This window comes from Macrobrachium rosenbergii, chromosome 42 (genome assembly GCF_040412425.1).
Source record: "Macrobrachium rosenbergii isolate ZJJX-2024 chromosome 42, ASM4041242v1, whole genome shotgun sequence".
Taxonomy (NCBI): domain Eukaryota; kingdom Metazoa; phylum Arthropoda; class Malacostraca; order Decapoda; family Palaemonidae; genus Macrobrachium; species Macrobrachium rosenbergii.
In genome coordinates, this window is record NC_089782.1 from 20,090,622 (window position 1) to 20,108,229 (window position 17,608).

General features: G+C 34.5%; 1 protein-coding gene across 1 annotated transcript in view; it reads left to right on the forward strand.

Annotated features, from left to right (window-relative positions):
- Positions 1-17,608, forward strand: part of LOC136827756 (uncharacterized) — a 69,872-nt gene that overhangs the window by 40,554 nt on the left and 11,710 nt on the right. Inside the window, exons 5-8 of the mRNA XM_067085218.1 lie at positions 979-1,116; positions 9,021-9,092; positions 13,106-13,311; positions 15,994-16,104. Of these exons, the coding sequence (XP_066941319.1) occupies positions 979-1,116; positions 9,021-9,092; positions 13,106-13,311; positions 15,994-16,104 (527 nt within the window). The remainder of the gene's footprint in view (positions 1-978; positions 1,117-9,020; positions 9,093-13,105; positions 13,312-15,993; positions 16,105-17,608) is intronic.

Consider the following 17,608-nt stretch of genomic DNA (forward strand, 5'->3'; position numbering starts at 1 on the left):
TGCTGTGGAATACATGTAGTCAACTTTTTTTTTATCGCGAGAAAAGTTTTCGCATCCCTTTACTGTAGTTCCTGTGGCATCTTACTGAATGCTGTTGGACCCGTGTACTATATTATGTTTGCCGGTATCTGAATTGTTGTTAAGTAAAGAAATATACTGTAAATAACTAAAATGTTTAGGTTACGAAATCTGTAATAATTAAAAGTCGAGTGGCTCTTGTTTGTCCTCTCCCGGGTAACAGTAGGGGAGATGTGACACAGCCCCCCTCCCCCTGCAAACCGGTTGGTCCGCCCCGGGTGAGGGCGGGGTAGGTAGGGGTAAGGGAGACATCCACCCTCCTCCTGCAAACCTGTTTGTCCGCCCCGGGTGGGGCGGGGTCGGTAGGGGATCGGGAGGGTAGGGGAGACAGCAGCACCGAGTTCCAGCGCGCGCGCACGCAAACAAGGTCGTCTCTAATGTTAGGCCAAAAAAGCACTGGGAAGTACAACTGCAAAGTGGTTTTAGAACAGCGCAGAATTATATGACATGACTTGATGACAAAATGCAAAGGAGATTGCAAGTAGTTTTACCCTTTTAAACAAGGCAAACGAATATAAATGAGGAAATTTTTAAACAGTTTACATCATCTTTCGTAATTACTGAGGCTTGTGAAATTTATGTAAATCACTAAAAGTATTTCATTTTTAAACTGGAGAATTAACTTGATATTGGAATAAATAACGACAAACTTCCTCTGTTTTCTTATTTTCTGTCCTATTCACCATATTATTTGTGTTTAGGATATAATTTCTTTATTTTTGCCCACGCATAAACAAAACAACAGTCCTATCACTGCCTTTTGAAAACCATTTTTATATTTTTCGCTTGCGCATTAGCCAAAGTAGTTCGTACTATGCATAGCTGCTTTTGTACCAAAACCTCATTCCTCCCTCTCTGCTTTTATCAGAAAAGTGCAAATGAGCCATGACTTTCCCGCAGGGTGTGCTTTTCGGCTGCACTTGCGACTACCTCTCCGAGGACTGGAACGACCGGTCCTTCGTCATGATGCTACTCTGCTTAGCCTGGGCTTTCCCAATGAGCTTCATTCTCTACGCTTACTCTTACATCGCTCTCAAGGTAAGAGGCGAACTGCCTGCTGGGGGAGGGAGGTGAAACCTTGTTGCATGGTACAGGCCTCTAAGTGCATGGTTGTGGATTACGAGTTTGAGGGGAACCAGTACTATAGCGTAGCTACTCGACCGCGTTTTATGGTAGGTCAATATTTTTGTATGTTTATATTTTATATGTTTATATATAATATATATATATATATATATATATATTTATATTTATATTTATATATATATATATATATATATATATATATATATATATATATATATATATATATATTTAAATATATGATTTAAGGTCGGTGAGAAGAAGCGTAACCTCATGCCCTTGTCTAGCCCTGGGCCGAAGAACACAAGAGGAGGGCTTACCGAATGCTGTGGAAAGCGATATTTGTTACATATTATATTATTACACGTTTCAGTCTACATGTTCGTGAGGATCCAGGCTGTCTGAAGCTCATTGAAATTACGGTTTCACTTTCTTTTGGTTAGAATTAATAATTGTGTTTAGGTCAAGTTATGTAAAAGAGCAGCGCCAGGACTATTGCATGCATGTGTACAATCTAAGAATTTGCAGGGACCAGGAACAACTCTGCTTCGTTTAGGTTACGTTAGGCTAGTTTATATGTATATAATTATGCATGCATCTTAATTTATACGCACTTCCAGTTTTAATTACAGATATTTCACGTCTGTAGGCATGTTATTAGCCGGACTGTATTGACAAAAGTTGCATAATGTCTCTGCAGCTAAATGGTATTGTTTGCAAAAAATCTGTTTGCATGCCTTTCAAAATGCTTGTTGTATTGATATTAAGTACTCAGCTTATGACTTCATACAAACGCGGCTTGACTGCCCTTAAGCAATTCAACTGTATTTTACTAATTTATTTATATTTTTATCTTAATTTAGTCATTTATTAATATATCTTTTTTCTCTTCTTTCTGTATTTCCTATTATCTTCTGTGACTTCTTTCAAATGAACAACGTAATGTTTGGAAGCTTGAATTTCAAGTCTGTCCCCGTAGGCTGGTTCCTTATGAACAGTGTTTATCTTCTGAATAATAATAATAATAATAATAATAATAATAATAATAATAATAATAATAATAATAATAATAATAGACGCAGCCATAATTTTTACTGATTTGTTAATAGGTCGTTTACGATATGGCTGTTTTAGATAACTAAAATGTTGAGGTTGAACTTTTACGTTTCGTTAAAATTTGGAAAAATGTTTGAAATCTTTTTACATTAAAATACAAACAAGAATTTCGCATTTTGAGTAGAAAGGAGAGCACCTGCAACATTAAGTGAACACCGAATGCTGCAGGTGAAGAATTTCCCTATGCTTCATTGAATCCCCTTGTCTAATTTCTTTGCTCTTTTAAAGAGGCTTTAGGTATGCTGTTATAGCGTCAGAGCAGTTTATTATAAATTCTCTCTCTCTCTCTCTGTTTTCATGTGCTAGTTTTTTTCCCGGATATTCCCCCATGGATTTGTAAAGGCAAAATGTAGCCCGTCTTACCACACTGTGTGCGTGTGTGTGTGTGTGAGAGAGAGAGAGAGAGGCTGGCTGTTATCAGATTTTGAAGTTGATAGATTAGTATCCATAAAGTCTACTTTGAAGTGAAGGGTGTTCAAGGAACTGATTATCGTACCATTGCTGTTCATGGTTCCGAGTCAGCTATTTTTTTAATGCTCTCTCAACCCCTCCATATGACAGTCTCAAGTATACTTCGACAATGACTCTCTGTAGCATATGTCGTAAGAATTACTTTAATCTTTCCCCATGGAAGCACAATTGCAGAAATGCCTTATTATTCATTATGAATGATTATGTCAATGTTTTGACTTGGGAATACTGGAAGAATTACGGTTGGAACGTTTTTTTTTCAACCAGATTTGACAAATTTCGTTATGGATTAAACAATCCTTTCGTTTTCCATGTATGCGCTGGTGAAATTTAATTTGCAAACATTATCTGGTGAGATGATTCCAAAAAAAAGAGAAATAATGAGGATATAGTTGAACAGAGGGATGCAACAACACTGGTTGGAGCAAGGATTAATGAGGTTGAAACTCTCAGATCATTAGGAACATTAATATCTAATACAGATTTGGATCTGGATTTTAACGAAAGACAAAAAACGGCAAAAGCAATGATGTGCAGGCTGAAGAAAATTTGGCATTCAAACATACTGAAATTGCATTGTATTGTCATACGGACTTAGGAGTGAAAATACATCTGAAAGATTGTCGATATGAGAAATGGGTTTTCAGAAGAATATTGGGAGTCGGAAGGTAGGATAGAGTGAGGAATACCACAAGAGAAATACAGAATCTCTTTTAGTGTATAGTAATGTATATGTAAGATTTGTTAGTATTCATTCATTTACATATATAATTAGGCGATTTATTAATCCCGATTATTAACCAAAGAATTCTCTCTCTCTCTCGTTTTCTAGTTTTCCATGATTTTCCATTTGTTTTTTTTATTATTATTGTTCCTATTTTTATCATGAAATTACACTGCTATCTTACAGACATAGGATATAGCTTTGCAATTGTGTATTTTTTCATCAAAAGAATATTATATATATATATATATATATATATATATATATATATATATATATATATATATATATATATATATATATATATACATATATATATATATAAAATGAAGTATTAATGGGTGAATTTTTCGCGTCACATGTGGCCTAACCTTTGAATGTGTAATGTCTCAAATTGCCTGACAGTTTATTATCGCCAGAATGCCTGTTCACCAATAACTTAACAAGGCGACATTTTAAAAAGGACTATTATAGACTCCTGCTCTTCGATCGGCTCTCAGTCTTTTCACGCTAACGACAATCGAGAGAATATCATTCCTTTTTAACATAACTCAAGAAATAAGTGTATGAGCAACTTTGCATATGCAGTAAATCGGTTGAACTAAGGAACAATGTTACATAAAGGTAGCTTTATAGGAGAACGAGATTGAAAAAGGTAACATCGGGTGTTTGGTTTTAAAGGTCATAGTGAGGACTTCGCATGTTCAAATTTTGGTCATCAGAGAAGCTCGGATGGTTAAAAAAAATAGCATTAACATAGAATTCCAGTGATAACACCAACGGAATTTCAGTGATCAAAATAATTCCAGTGATAACACCAAAGGAATTCCAGTAATCAAAATAATTCCAGTGATAGACCAGATTAATTCCGGTAATAACAACAAAACTTTCCAGTTATAACACAAAAACAATTCTAGTGACCAAAATATTCAAGTGAAAACACCACAATAATTCCAGTGATAACGACAAAATAATTCCAGTAATAATGCCAAAATAATTTCCGTGATAATACCGAAAAAATTCCAGTGATAATACCAAAATAATTCCAGTAATAACTCAAAAATAATTCCATTAAGAACGCCAAAAAATTCCAGTGATAACACCAAAATATTTCCAGTGATGACACCAAAATAATTCTTGCATAGTAGCACAAGAATTCCAGAAATAACAGTAATATCAGCGCAGTTACACCAAGAACCAAAGCAAACTTACGACAAACTGCAAAAGGATAAACAAAGGCATTCCACGACGAAAAAACAAATACTAGTAACGCTACTCTTCTTCTGAAAGGCCATTGACATGGTTAACAAGCATCCGAAGCGTAGACTGCTGGCACGTTTAACATAATGAAGAGATGGGAGTAAAACTAAATCCAAGAGAAAATGAGTAAGAATATGAAAATAAAGTAACTTAATAAAGGCCACTAATTATTACATACAAGCATTGTGAAAGACCCCTCCGGAACATACTTGACACCTCCAGGGAGAAGGTTCCATTGTTCTGCAACCATAGGGAGCCAAAAATCTCATCCTGACACGGGCACCTCAACAAGAGGGGGTTAGCGTTCGAGAGAGACATAAGCACTGAGGGTGACAGCATACTTTCCGTTATAGAATACTGTCGAACAAAATACCCAAAAGATCATGAGTGTTACCAATCCAAAAGAAATCGTTAAATTGGTGCTGGGAGCGAAATGCGCTAAATAATGATGTCTTTGGGAACTACTTACGTCCCATCCCATACCGACCACACTTACCTCCGGAAAGCCTGACAGGTACTTATTTTCGTAAAACTGCCTCCAAGTTTGCTTCATTTCCATACTGTTCAGTCTTTTATTAAAAGCAAACAGTCGTTTAGCTGTCAAGATTAAAATGACAAAGGGTCCTTTGAACGCTATCCTCGGGAAGAGGAGATATTTTCATCTTGCGAAACTTGAGGTCAACATAATCTAGTAGAGATTTAACTTGACGTGTGCCCTTAGAGAGAGAGAGAGAGAGAGAGTTGAAAAAATAAACGGCCGGAACTTTATCAAGAAGATATGGGAATTTAAGAAGAAATCCGAGGACAGCAGAGTATTGGAAGAAGAAAAAAAAAAAGAAGAGGCAGGTACACGAGAGAGAGAGAGAGAGAGAGAGAGAGAGAGAGAGAGAAAGGGGTCGGGTGTTGTGGGGGAGAGGTATAGGAAGATGAGGAAGATGTCAGGAGGTGGTTATATGAGAGAGGAGACCACCTCCTAAGCCAGGAGAGGGGGAGGGGGACGGCGGCGGTGGAAGGTTGGGACATTAGCAGTGGGGTATCGATGAAGATAATCCACTCATAATTATATAAAGCAGCTCCAGCCTCACAAATGTTACAGAAGCACTGCCTTGCTACAATTAGTATTTTCCTCGAAAGAGAGAGTGAGGTTGTTTTGCATTCTCACGCAACGAGGGATGGTTCTTGCCAACTAAAAGTTGAAAGCAATTTTTTATACGGTAATGAAATTGCGTCATTTACACTTGTGATGAAAAAAAAATACTTAGTGAATGTGTTGGATCATTTCGTTGCGTGGCAAGATGCATTTGTGATTAATGTTTTACTGAATTTTGTCTGTATTAATATATTCACGGAAACGATAATATATTAAATGTATGAATTTCAGTGATAATAAAAAAATATAATAAGCGAAAGAGTAATGATATCACTCGTTTTAATTTACTGCAAAATTCAACAAGCGCACGATTCTTTGTCAGAAGTTTAAAAAATATAATATAAGCTACTGTAATCGTCATTTCTCATGGAAAAACTAAAGAAGACTGATTAGAAATAACAAGAAACTTCAAAAGACGACTAAAGATTTATTCTGCAAATATTTATTTTATAAACTTTCCACAAAAGAAAAATAACATCCAAAATATCGTGAAAACAAACACAAGGAAATTTCTTAGCCTCGGGAAATCCGAGATGAAATCTGACAATCAATCAGCCAAGAGAGATGGCGATATTTTCTTACTGGGTGCGATAGATTTTTCACAGCGACTTCGGAAGCGTAGACGCAATTGCATTGAAATGTTTCTCCATGTCTGGCGAGGATCATCGCATATTTCATTTGATTATTAAATAATATAATAACCCAGTTAAAGATTATGGACCAAATCGAAACACAGTCATATGCAAAATATGATAAATGAAGATGGTATAAGACAAAAATAAGCACTTACTATTTGATCTTTTATGAAGAGAGATGAAACTGATTAAGAATTAAGGTATGCGTACTTTCAAGCTTTCAATATTGAAATAATCACCGGCTCAGTTTGGTTGTCGGGCCACGGCCTCAGATGGCCATCTGCTTTTGAAGACAATACCTCCACCATGGAATTGGCTAATAATTCCCTTCAATTTCGATTCAGCCAAGGATATAGGGACTGACTGGTTTTCCTTATTTAAAAAAAATAACCAAGGTGTATCTTTCAAAAGAGAACGAGGATTTCACAGCGACAAAGGAACAACCGAAGGTTGACCAACCTGTTATTGTTGGAATATTCTGCTGTTACCTGGAACTTTCATGAAGACAGGTTGCAGATACTTTTACTTTTTTTCATAGATTTAATCAAGAAATTCATTTTTAAATAGTTTTACCTTGGGCAAGACGGCAACGATAAATATCATATACTGTAGATGAAGGTAAAATGGGCACGTTTTCCAAAAAAAAAAAACCTTTGCTCTTTGCGAAAGTATATGTAGGAAAAAAAAAAGGGATAAAGGATTGAGAGCAGACAGCTCTGGTACTGTTGACATGGGTATGTTAGGCGTCAGATTTTGGTTGTTCTGGTGACTTACAGTAATTGGCGATCCTTCTTTCAGTGTGATTGAAAGATCTAGATAATTAGTAGGCCTAGTCTACATATAGGTCTAGACAAAACAGAGGCTCGAATCGTGGAATTGGTAATGCTGATCTTGTGGTTCCTCTGATTCCCCACCCTTTCGCACACCAGCAGTTATTCACGCAACTGTGGGACATAGTGTAAGGAGGTCTTTGCCTCCCCAAGTAGATGGGTCTCAAAGGCGTCCATCACCTTCTTAAGGGTGCACGAAGTTCCTGGGGCAATAGACTAGCCAGTTTTGGGACATGGCAAGTGAGGTTTGGAACTTAACAGTTTATCGCTTACGAACAAGTTTGTGAGTGTGAAACTTCTACATACAGGAACATAGATAGGTGCTGTAAAAGCAATAGACACATATGGAGAATATGAACAGTAGGAATTACAAGGGGGAATAGAAGTAATGAGCTGCTGAAGCTTCCTCCTCTTTCTGTTTTCCGAACTTACGACCTCCCTCTCTTAAGATGCTAAAAGGCCTATTGCTTTCTTGGCGGTTAAGCTCCTTGACCCCTCTTCCTTCTCATTTTCTTTTTCTGTTTTTCACCGGGCCTATGCTACCTGTAGTTTTAAGCTGTTCTGTTTAATGTCTCTCTCATATGTCACCCCTGGTCTTTTTAATTTCCCTTAGCCCTCTCTGACCCAGCTTCGGGACACCCCTACAAAAAATAAACAAAATGGGAATTAAACACCTATTTCACCAACTTATTCTCTTCCGTTCTCTCCATATGACCAAACCAGTTCGAAACACACAGACCAACTTTTTCACTCGTGCTAACCTTTACCTTAATGATACTGATATTATTAATATATATCAGTAGTAAAGGCATAGTAGTAGTAGTAGTAGTATTAGTAATAGTAGTAGCCCGGTTCTCTTTAATAAATTTTGTTTATTTAGGTAACTTTTTTTTATATACAAGACTTGGAATGGTTACTAATGAAACTGTATTTATTCCTATGTTTGCTTCAGGAGTATACTGCTTATCAGTTTCACTCATCACTCGTTAGGCTTACCGCACGGTCAGCGACAGACGGCTTAAAACAAGATCTAAATCTAAAGTTTAAGGATTTCATAAAAGAAGAAACCTCACTCCCACCCTCTCTCTCTCTTTGTGTATGTACGTATTTATGTATGTATGTATGTATGTATGTATACACGCATATATATATATATATATATATATATATACATATATATATATATATATATATATATATATATATATATATATATATATATATATATATATATATATATATATATATATATATATATATATATATATATATATATATATATATATACATATACACACACACACACACACATATATATATATATACATATATATATATATATATGTGTGTGTTTATGCATATATATATATAATATATATATATATATATATATATATATATATATATATATATATATATATATATATATATATATATATATATATATATATATATATATATATATATATATATATATATATATATTATGTGTATATATATATATATATTTTATATGTGACATTATGCATACATACATACACAAACAAACATACAAACACAGGCAGATATACATAACATCCTTCTAGCTTTTTAAAGAAGTGGTAATAGTAGTATTCGTCTAGAGAGAAAACTTCTTTTTGATAAATTGACTCACTTTCTGTCGCCTGTTTCAGGTCAAAGCCAGTTGCAACGAGATTCGACGCATGAACAGCGCCTCGATCTCCTCCGCCACCTCACGAACTCAGGTAAAGGTAAAGTAACAACATGTCGTCTTTAACTTTCCATTCGAGAAGCTGGAGTAACCGCCAAGAATTTATTGCCTTTATTATTCACTTTCCATTTGTCTTTTTGCATTGCATCTCTAATTAGAATGCGTATTCACCCTTGTCTGCCTGCTAATTTTAGCGGGATATCTCGAGACCGGAAGAGCGGGCTTTGAAGGCACTTGAAATCAGTCTTTGGAGGACCCTGGACCCATCTAAATGGTCAGCATTTTTCTGTGTCGAGATGGAAACCATTTTGTTTTTTATAATAAACCTGGCAAGCATACTCTGCAGTCGGGAAACCGAATTCATTAATAATCTCCTTTGACAACGAATTCTTACGACAATGTTGCCATCTCTCAACATGCAAAATTCCGTGCTGATCTGTATGTCAGACTGGTTCTGGTGTACAAAAATGAGCGCACATAGGAGCTCTTACATCTGAACAGTCATATTATAGAATATATCTGAAAAGACGCCGTAACTGTCAGTCTGAGAATATTGCTAAAGCAATATATGCCATGTTATCAACTCTCAAAACAACACCGTCCCTTTGAGAATAATTTGATTGCTTGAATGGTGAAGATGAGAGTATTTTTCTTGCAAAGGTAGATGATGACAAATTTCTGGGCACATTTCTCATGATATTTTTTTCAACTAAGGCAGTATTTCTAAAATATTGCCCAGTAACCGTCTGAATATTACCGATTTGAGTGCAGAGACAAACTAAGTCAGCAGCACACTAAATTCACTGACTGAATTGGTGGTAGCCAAGACTAGTTTACTATTATATTCACCCGGATGTCGTTACGGCTTCTTAATTATCTTTCTTCCCCACCAGTATGAATTAAATTTTATTTTCATTTCAGTTTTAGTTTCTTAGATGGTATCCATAACGTAACAATCGTAAGAATATTTTACTTCCTCATTTGTATCCTTACCAGACTGGTCAGTTCGAGTGACTAATACTGTATCTAAGTGAAAGACCTAGCCTCGAATCCTGGCTAGGGCAGATGCCTTACCAATCATAATTCTCTCTCTCTCTCTCTCTCTCTCTCTCTCTCTCTGTATATATATATATATATATATATATATATATATATATATATATATATATATATATATATATATATAAAATATACACATTTATAATGTATATATTTAACTAATATAAAAAATTAAATATAAATACACTTTGGAACCAGATTTGGCGATCGACGAGATAGAATATATTTTAAAGAATAATTATGAGTATAAAAAAGCCGATCAGTCATCGTAGCGGAGATGGGTTGATGTCCGCTTTGGTACAGAGCCTGAATTTTACAGGAATATGCACAGCAGCGTCGATATCAGTTTGCGTCTCTCTTGAAAGCCAAATGGTCAAGTCGACCATCTACCACTGTATCTGAACCAATAGCCCCGGTTCGAATCCTGGCCATGGCAGATGCAACTGTCAACTGTAATTCCCCTTGAGTGTGTATATATTATATATATATATATATATATATATATATATATATATATTAAATATATATATATATATAAACATATACATATGTATATATAATATATATGTGTATATGTATAACTGAATCACGAAAATATGGAACGTGATGAATATATATAAATAAAGACAAAATCCATGAAGGAAAGAAAAGGACTATAAGTCGAAAGGCCTTGCAACACTACATTGTTTCTCTTTCCTTCGGGGATTTTTTTCTTTATTTACATGTTGTGTGTATATATATATATATATATATATATATATATATATATATATATATATATATATATATATATATATATATATATATATAGATAGGTATAGTGTGTACAGTATGCTAATGATAACCCCTCACCACGAAAACCAAATAGTTAAAAATGCAATCACTGTTCCAAACCTAGCGCCATTGACTGGGACATAATTGCGACATCCTAGTAAAAAGTGAGACATTTTAAACGCTATAAGAATTATTGTAATTTGGAATGCTTACATCAGGTGGGATTATAGAGGATTTATCCTGTTCTGTATTTGTGATAAAGTAGATGATTTGTTGAAAGAAAAAAAAAAAAAAAGAGCTGTGGTCGATCGATTTCTCCAATCCTTCACTTGGTTTTGATACTGGTTTGTTATTGGTAAAAATTAGTTATCTGATCTCTTATTTACGATTTCCCCACCCCACTCCTCTCTCTCTCTCTCTACGAGCAGATTTTATGCCGCCAGTGAGAACGTGCGTTTTATATTTGTTTTTGCTGTTCTTTACTTTTTTTTTTAATAATTCGATAAAGACAATTAAAATCACCAGTAATATAATTATAGAATGTTTTAAATCTCGGGTTGGGAAATATATATAATTTTCTGCTTAGGTATAGTTCTTTCTGTGACGATCAATTCCAACGTGAAACCTACGCTTAAATAACCCGGACCTCGCCGTAATTCGTGATTAAAATAATGCAAATGCTTACTGGAAATTCATTGCATTCATCTATATCCACTCGTCGTACACAGCAAGTGTAACAGAATGTCTTGGAAATCATACAGGTACAGATTTTTCCTCACTTCTTTTGCTCCTGAAGTGCTTGACATAGTATCCTTTAAAAAGCGAAATATTGTAAATTCATTTTATATACAGGTAGAGAACAGGAAATAGTACTTTCGGGATTAAGGTCAAAGCCAGTGATGGTTGCCATGACTACTGTAACGTATTCTTCGGGTTGGGCTGAATATTTAACATTTTACATTCAGTTTCAGGCAGATTATCTGTGGTTATAATTAATGGCTGTTCACCAAGATTATTTCTTTGCCGAGTTAACGAAACTGTTGATAGAAAAGAATAACGTTTTCATTATTTAAAAGCATTGGAAAGTGTACAAGAATTGGAGTTTGTATGATGCTTCATATGATTCTTTTTCTAAATCCATCTCAGTCAGTCAGTTGTCGCAGTGGAGTCATCAATGGCCTGAAATTTTATGTCAATTACCTTTTAAAATCTTGATTTTCCTTGTTGCTGAAACCCCAGTTTCTAGATAAGAGACCAGGCTAATTTTCTTCCCCTCCATCTCTTTCTCCATTTTCCAAGGCTCTCACACACGCAGTTATTAACTCAACCCTATTAATTCTATTCTCCCAGAGCTGGTCATAACTCCAGCGGTGTACTGAACTTGTACCTGTTTTCTCATTTCACTCATCCTATTGAGCATACTTGAACGATTTTTTTTATATCTTCCAAACTTGAGTGCCTATTGCCACACGAATCACCGCAAGTGTACAGTTATTAGTTGTTGATTGCAGATACAATTTAATTTTTATAACCTCGCCCACCACGTACACTGGTAATTACACGATAGTTTATATTTTCTCTCAGTTTACTGAAACACCAAATCTTAATATTGTTGGCAGTATTGCATTCAAATTCTAAGTTTAGATTGCCTCTTGCCAAATCATGCCCACTACATTTCATTACAAGTGAATGTTTCACAACGTAGATATTCCCAGCCCGAGAAGAACCCTAAAAGAGTTCAGAGGTCTGGTTAAACAAATCATTTATAACTAACTAACTAACTAACAACGTAGATATATTGCATTTCATGCTTAGTTTTCCAAAATCATGTTTGCAGTGTCTCTTTGGCCCCTAAGCTGCAACAGCCTTTAAGCCTTTTACTATACCTCCATTCCCACTTGATTTCTTCAGTTTTGCTATCCAACCTCTCTATTACTTTTCAGTTCAACACTGTGGGATTTTCTTCCAGGTCCACCTTTAGATCTTTGCGCTGTACCTCATCTCTTTGCTGTCCACCCAAGTCGACTCCATCTTTTCACCATCTTGAGCGCTGAATTGTTGACAGTGCACCCGTGCTTGGCTTGACAGCCTGAATTCCATAAAATCAAATCAGTATCTTAAACTAATCTAAATCCCGGAAATTACAGACGATACATAATTAATAGCTTAAAAAGTGAACGAGGCGAGACAAATAAATCCTTGATCTACTTACAGATAGAGAGCCGTGTCGTAAGGACTGTGGTGGCTCTTGTGTTCCTGTGGACAATATCCTGGACTCCTTACGCTGTAATTGTCCTACTTAATGTCATTGGAAAACACGCTATAATCACTCCTATGGTGTCAACTATTCCGTCAGTGCTGTGCAAAGTATCCGCTTGTCTAAACCCATACATTTATGGGCTCTGCTTACCTTCATTCAGGTATGCCATCTATAAGCTTCTCTTTGTTTCTAATGCTTGCCTATGTGCACAAATACACACTCACATTTACATATATATTGTACATTTGTATATAATGTCATTTTTATACATTTGGTGCAGATGTGATTGATAATGAGTATCAGGTGCTATATATATATATATATATATATATATATATATATATATATATATATATATATATATATATATATATATATATATATATATATATATATATATATATATATATATATATATATATATATATATATATATATATATATATATATATATATATATATATATATATATATATATATATATATATATGTATATGTATATATATATATATATATATATATATATATATATATATATATATATATATATATATATATATATATATATATATATATATATATATATATATATATATATATATATATATATGTATATGTGTGTTTGTGTCACAAGTATAATGACAAATTAAGGAGAGGGCATCCCCTTGATTAAAAGACCAATGTTAATATGATTTTCAAAATTGACTTAATTCTGAACTAATAAATTGTCTTATGAGGGACACAAATTAGAAATACAGAGTGCAAATTCAGTTTGTGTTATGATTTACATAATTTTCTATTATGATTACTAGTTTGGGAATACCTGTATTCTGTTCTCCTGTATTACAGTTTCTGAAATTGTTTCACCTTTTGTACGTCCTTACTTACATTCATAATCTTCACTACTGGCAATGCAAGGATATTCATAGTCTTCACTACTGGCAATGCAAGGATAGTCTAGATTGTAAAGCTGCAACAGAAACTCATATGGCAAAAGCTGAAGCCCAATGGTCTGCCTTTTCTTATATAATAGTTGCTTGAGAAGTTTTGACTGGATTTTATTTGTACTTAAATTATACTCTTGTTCTATATGTCAATACTTTCGTTTCATCTAACCCCACTTAAGGAGAAACCCTAATCTTGCTCTCATTAAATGTTTTGCAGTATAACATTATAATGGTAATTTTTAGGCAATATGACTACCGTTTGCAAAAAAATACTGACAGTAATTTTAACAATATGTGAAAAATAAATTCCACAAGTCATTTTGTATTAAACAAACTTCATGGTTTAAATATTGGATGGGATCATTAAGAGTACTCAACTTTTTCATTCAATTCTAAGTTTGTTATTAAGAAGTATTATCAATTTGACTTTATGAGTTAATATTTTCAGTAATGGATGGATGGATGGATGTAAGGTATTTTAGGGCCAAAACCAGGTACTGGACCCATGACGAGGTTCATAACACATAGTAAACGTATTTCACTACTGCTAGCTCTCCTCTTCATTTTCCTAGGCACCTTATCACTTTACCACTTTCTTTACCTTTTTTTCCTGCATACTCCTATTGCCTCACCACATTGTCATCTCTTTGTCATTTATGCAAACCTTTAGAGTTTATTATACAGGTTCCTGACTATTGATATGCATTTACATAGCACTTTAAGAAGCATGATGTATCTCTTAAGCCTGTTATATATTCTCTTGTTTAGCTTGCTTGACGGTCACTATTGTGATATATATACACAAGATTTACATCTAAGAATCTTGTTAATAGGCATGCCAGTTTATGAGGAAAATAGGTCAAATTACCCTTTATTGTGACTTTTATCATTTCTCTTATTATTGTAACCATGCCATCAAAAGTGACAGAAAAATCTAAATAAGCATTGCAACTCCACCAAGTACATTATTTATATACCCCCGTAGGAGGGTAGTGCTGTCAGTGCACCTCACATGGTGCACTGTAGACATTACTTTAGGTTCTTTGCAGCGTCCCTTCAGCCGCTAGCTGCAACCCCTTTCATTCCTTTTACTGTACCTCCATTCATATCCTCTTTCTTCCATCTTGCTAACCACCCTCTCCTGACAGTTGTTTCTTGGTGCAACTGCGAGCTTTTCCTCCTGTTATACCTTTCAAACCTTTCTACTCTCAATTTCTGTTTCAGCGCTGAATGACCTCATAGGTCCAGTGCCTGGCCTTTGGGCTAAATTCTCTTTTTCTTCCTATTATTTAACAAGCCTTTGTTTATATCTCAGTCTTATCTCAAGAGATTTATAATAGAGCAATAAGTGGTGCATTTAGTATATGTGATTAGACAGTCTCATACTATGCCCCCACTCCATGAATAACAAACACAGTAATGGGAATGTTTGAATATTTGACTGTTGGGCCTGTACAGTTGACTCAGTTGTTTTTGCTTGGTTGTTTAAAAATAATTCTTGTACTGACAGGAAACTAGGGTTCAGATCTTTTGTTTCCCCATCTCTATAATTTTTTCATCTGCTTGCATGTTTGTAGCCTCTTGGCATCTTTGCTTAACTAGGGTTTTTTTTCCAAAACAATGGGAATCATGATTTAAATCAAATTTGTTAGATACATTTTTTTTTTATGTTAGCTGAAAATCATTAGGTAAATTTTCATGTTGGCATAACCTTAAGAGTACCAATCACTTACACCAACCAATTTCTTTGGTCCCAGCACAGAAATTCTCACAATTTAAGTTTCATACATAACACAGACTTAGGCCACATGCTTTTTAATACCAGTTTTGTTGCATTGTTTCATGGAATTCAATCGCCCTCTTCTGTTAAGCATAGACATTTTTCTTTCCTTCAGAAGAGAACTGGCAAGAGCCCTTCTGGCAGGTCTAAAAGACACTAGAAATACAGGAAACTCCAACAAGAACCTACCAGCAGAAAGTACCATAACTCCAGATGTTCTCCCACAGTAAGTATGCCTAAACTCATATTACACAGCTTATCATGCCACACATTTACAAGGGCCCGATTAAATTTGTATTGGTTGAACAAGTATATAGGAGTAGTGTTCCAATGGGATGTAATCATGAGGTTATAATTTACCTGGTATAAGTGGACACTAATTGTCATTGCATACATAGAAATGAAAGACAGTACAGTACTACTATACTTGCTGTGAAAAATATTTCGTTTAAATTGTTTAAAAATCTACTTACGGTTAAAACTATACAGGGCATCACCACTGAGGATTTTCGCAAGCATTATTGTTATAATTAAATTGACTGCATAGATGCTTTCATGTCTCATTAGTTTCACTGGCTAATATAATTTTTAGGATTTGCCCTAATGCTTATTAAAAAAAAAACTTCAAAAACAAAACAAAAGAATCCCTTGTCAGTAAACACATTTCATTATAACTAAGAAATTGAGCCATCCTTCTGTAAGTTGTTTACATGTTACCCCACTTGCGATACCAAGAGTAGGTCAAGACAAACCTGTCCTAATTATGAAGGGCACATGCAGGTAATTAAAGTTATTAAAAATAGAAATAATTTATTTTTGCTACATATCAAGTGAAAAATGAGTATATCACACAAAGATTTACACCAGTGGAGCATGAAGTACTAAAGTTTCAGAAATGCTTTATTGTACTAGCCTTGGTAATTTATTGCAAACTATCCAGGGGGAGAGTTGGCTTTTCATTGCTGATAGATCATTCCTGAGGTGCTCTTTCTGGCTGAAAATGGCTTTACATTTACAGAGCTGCTACATCCTCGAAAACCTTATTAATAAAAAAATACTACACACCACAGAAAATTTTAAACAAATACAGTAAAAGTTCATACTTATACTGTGGAGCTAACATAGTATGAAAGAAAATTATGACTTGACGTAAAATAATCTTGAAACCTCCTAAGTTGCATAATTATGAACATGTTAATGGTGTACTACCATCCAAAAATGTCAAAATACTCTTTTTGAGGTAACTACTGCTAGGTTAAGAACAGCTTTACAGGATTACAGAAAGATGCTATAACTTTATTTTGTCTTGTGGTTCCAAACAAACATCCAAGACACAACCAAGTTGAATTGTTAATTTTCTTCTGATTTGGGATAATTATTTGCACATACAAATATAAGACATTGTTTACTGCTTTGAACATGAGATCAAGTGTGGGTACACATGCACAAGAGCTTCCTGACTTCAAGCATTTATTGTGCATGTATATTTCTATGAGACTGTGATTATTGTTCACAGCAATAACACAAGTGATTATTGCTCACAGCAATAACACAAGACAAAATTGCAGTGTTTCTTTTGATTTAAACTTGGGTAATAAACATTTTGTTTGTGCTAAGAATACTTTACACTGAAGTATTCATTGTACAATTTTAGGTAAAATAAAATGAGCAGAGGTTATATGGGATTTATCAGTTTGATGCTTGGCTGCAGTCTTTGATAGTTATGGCAG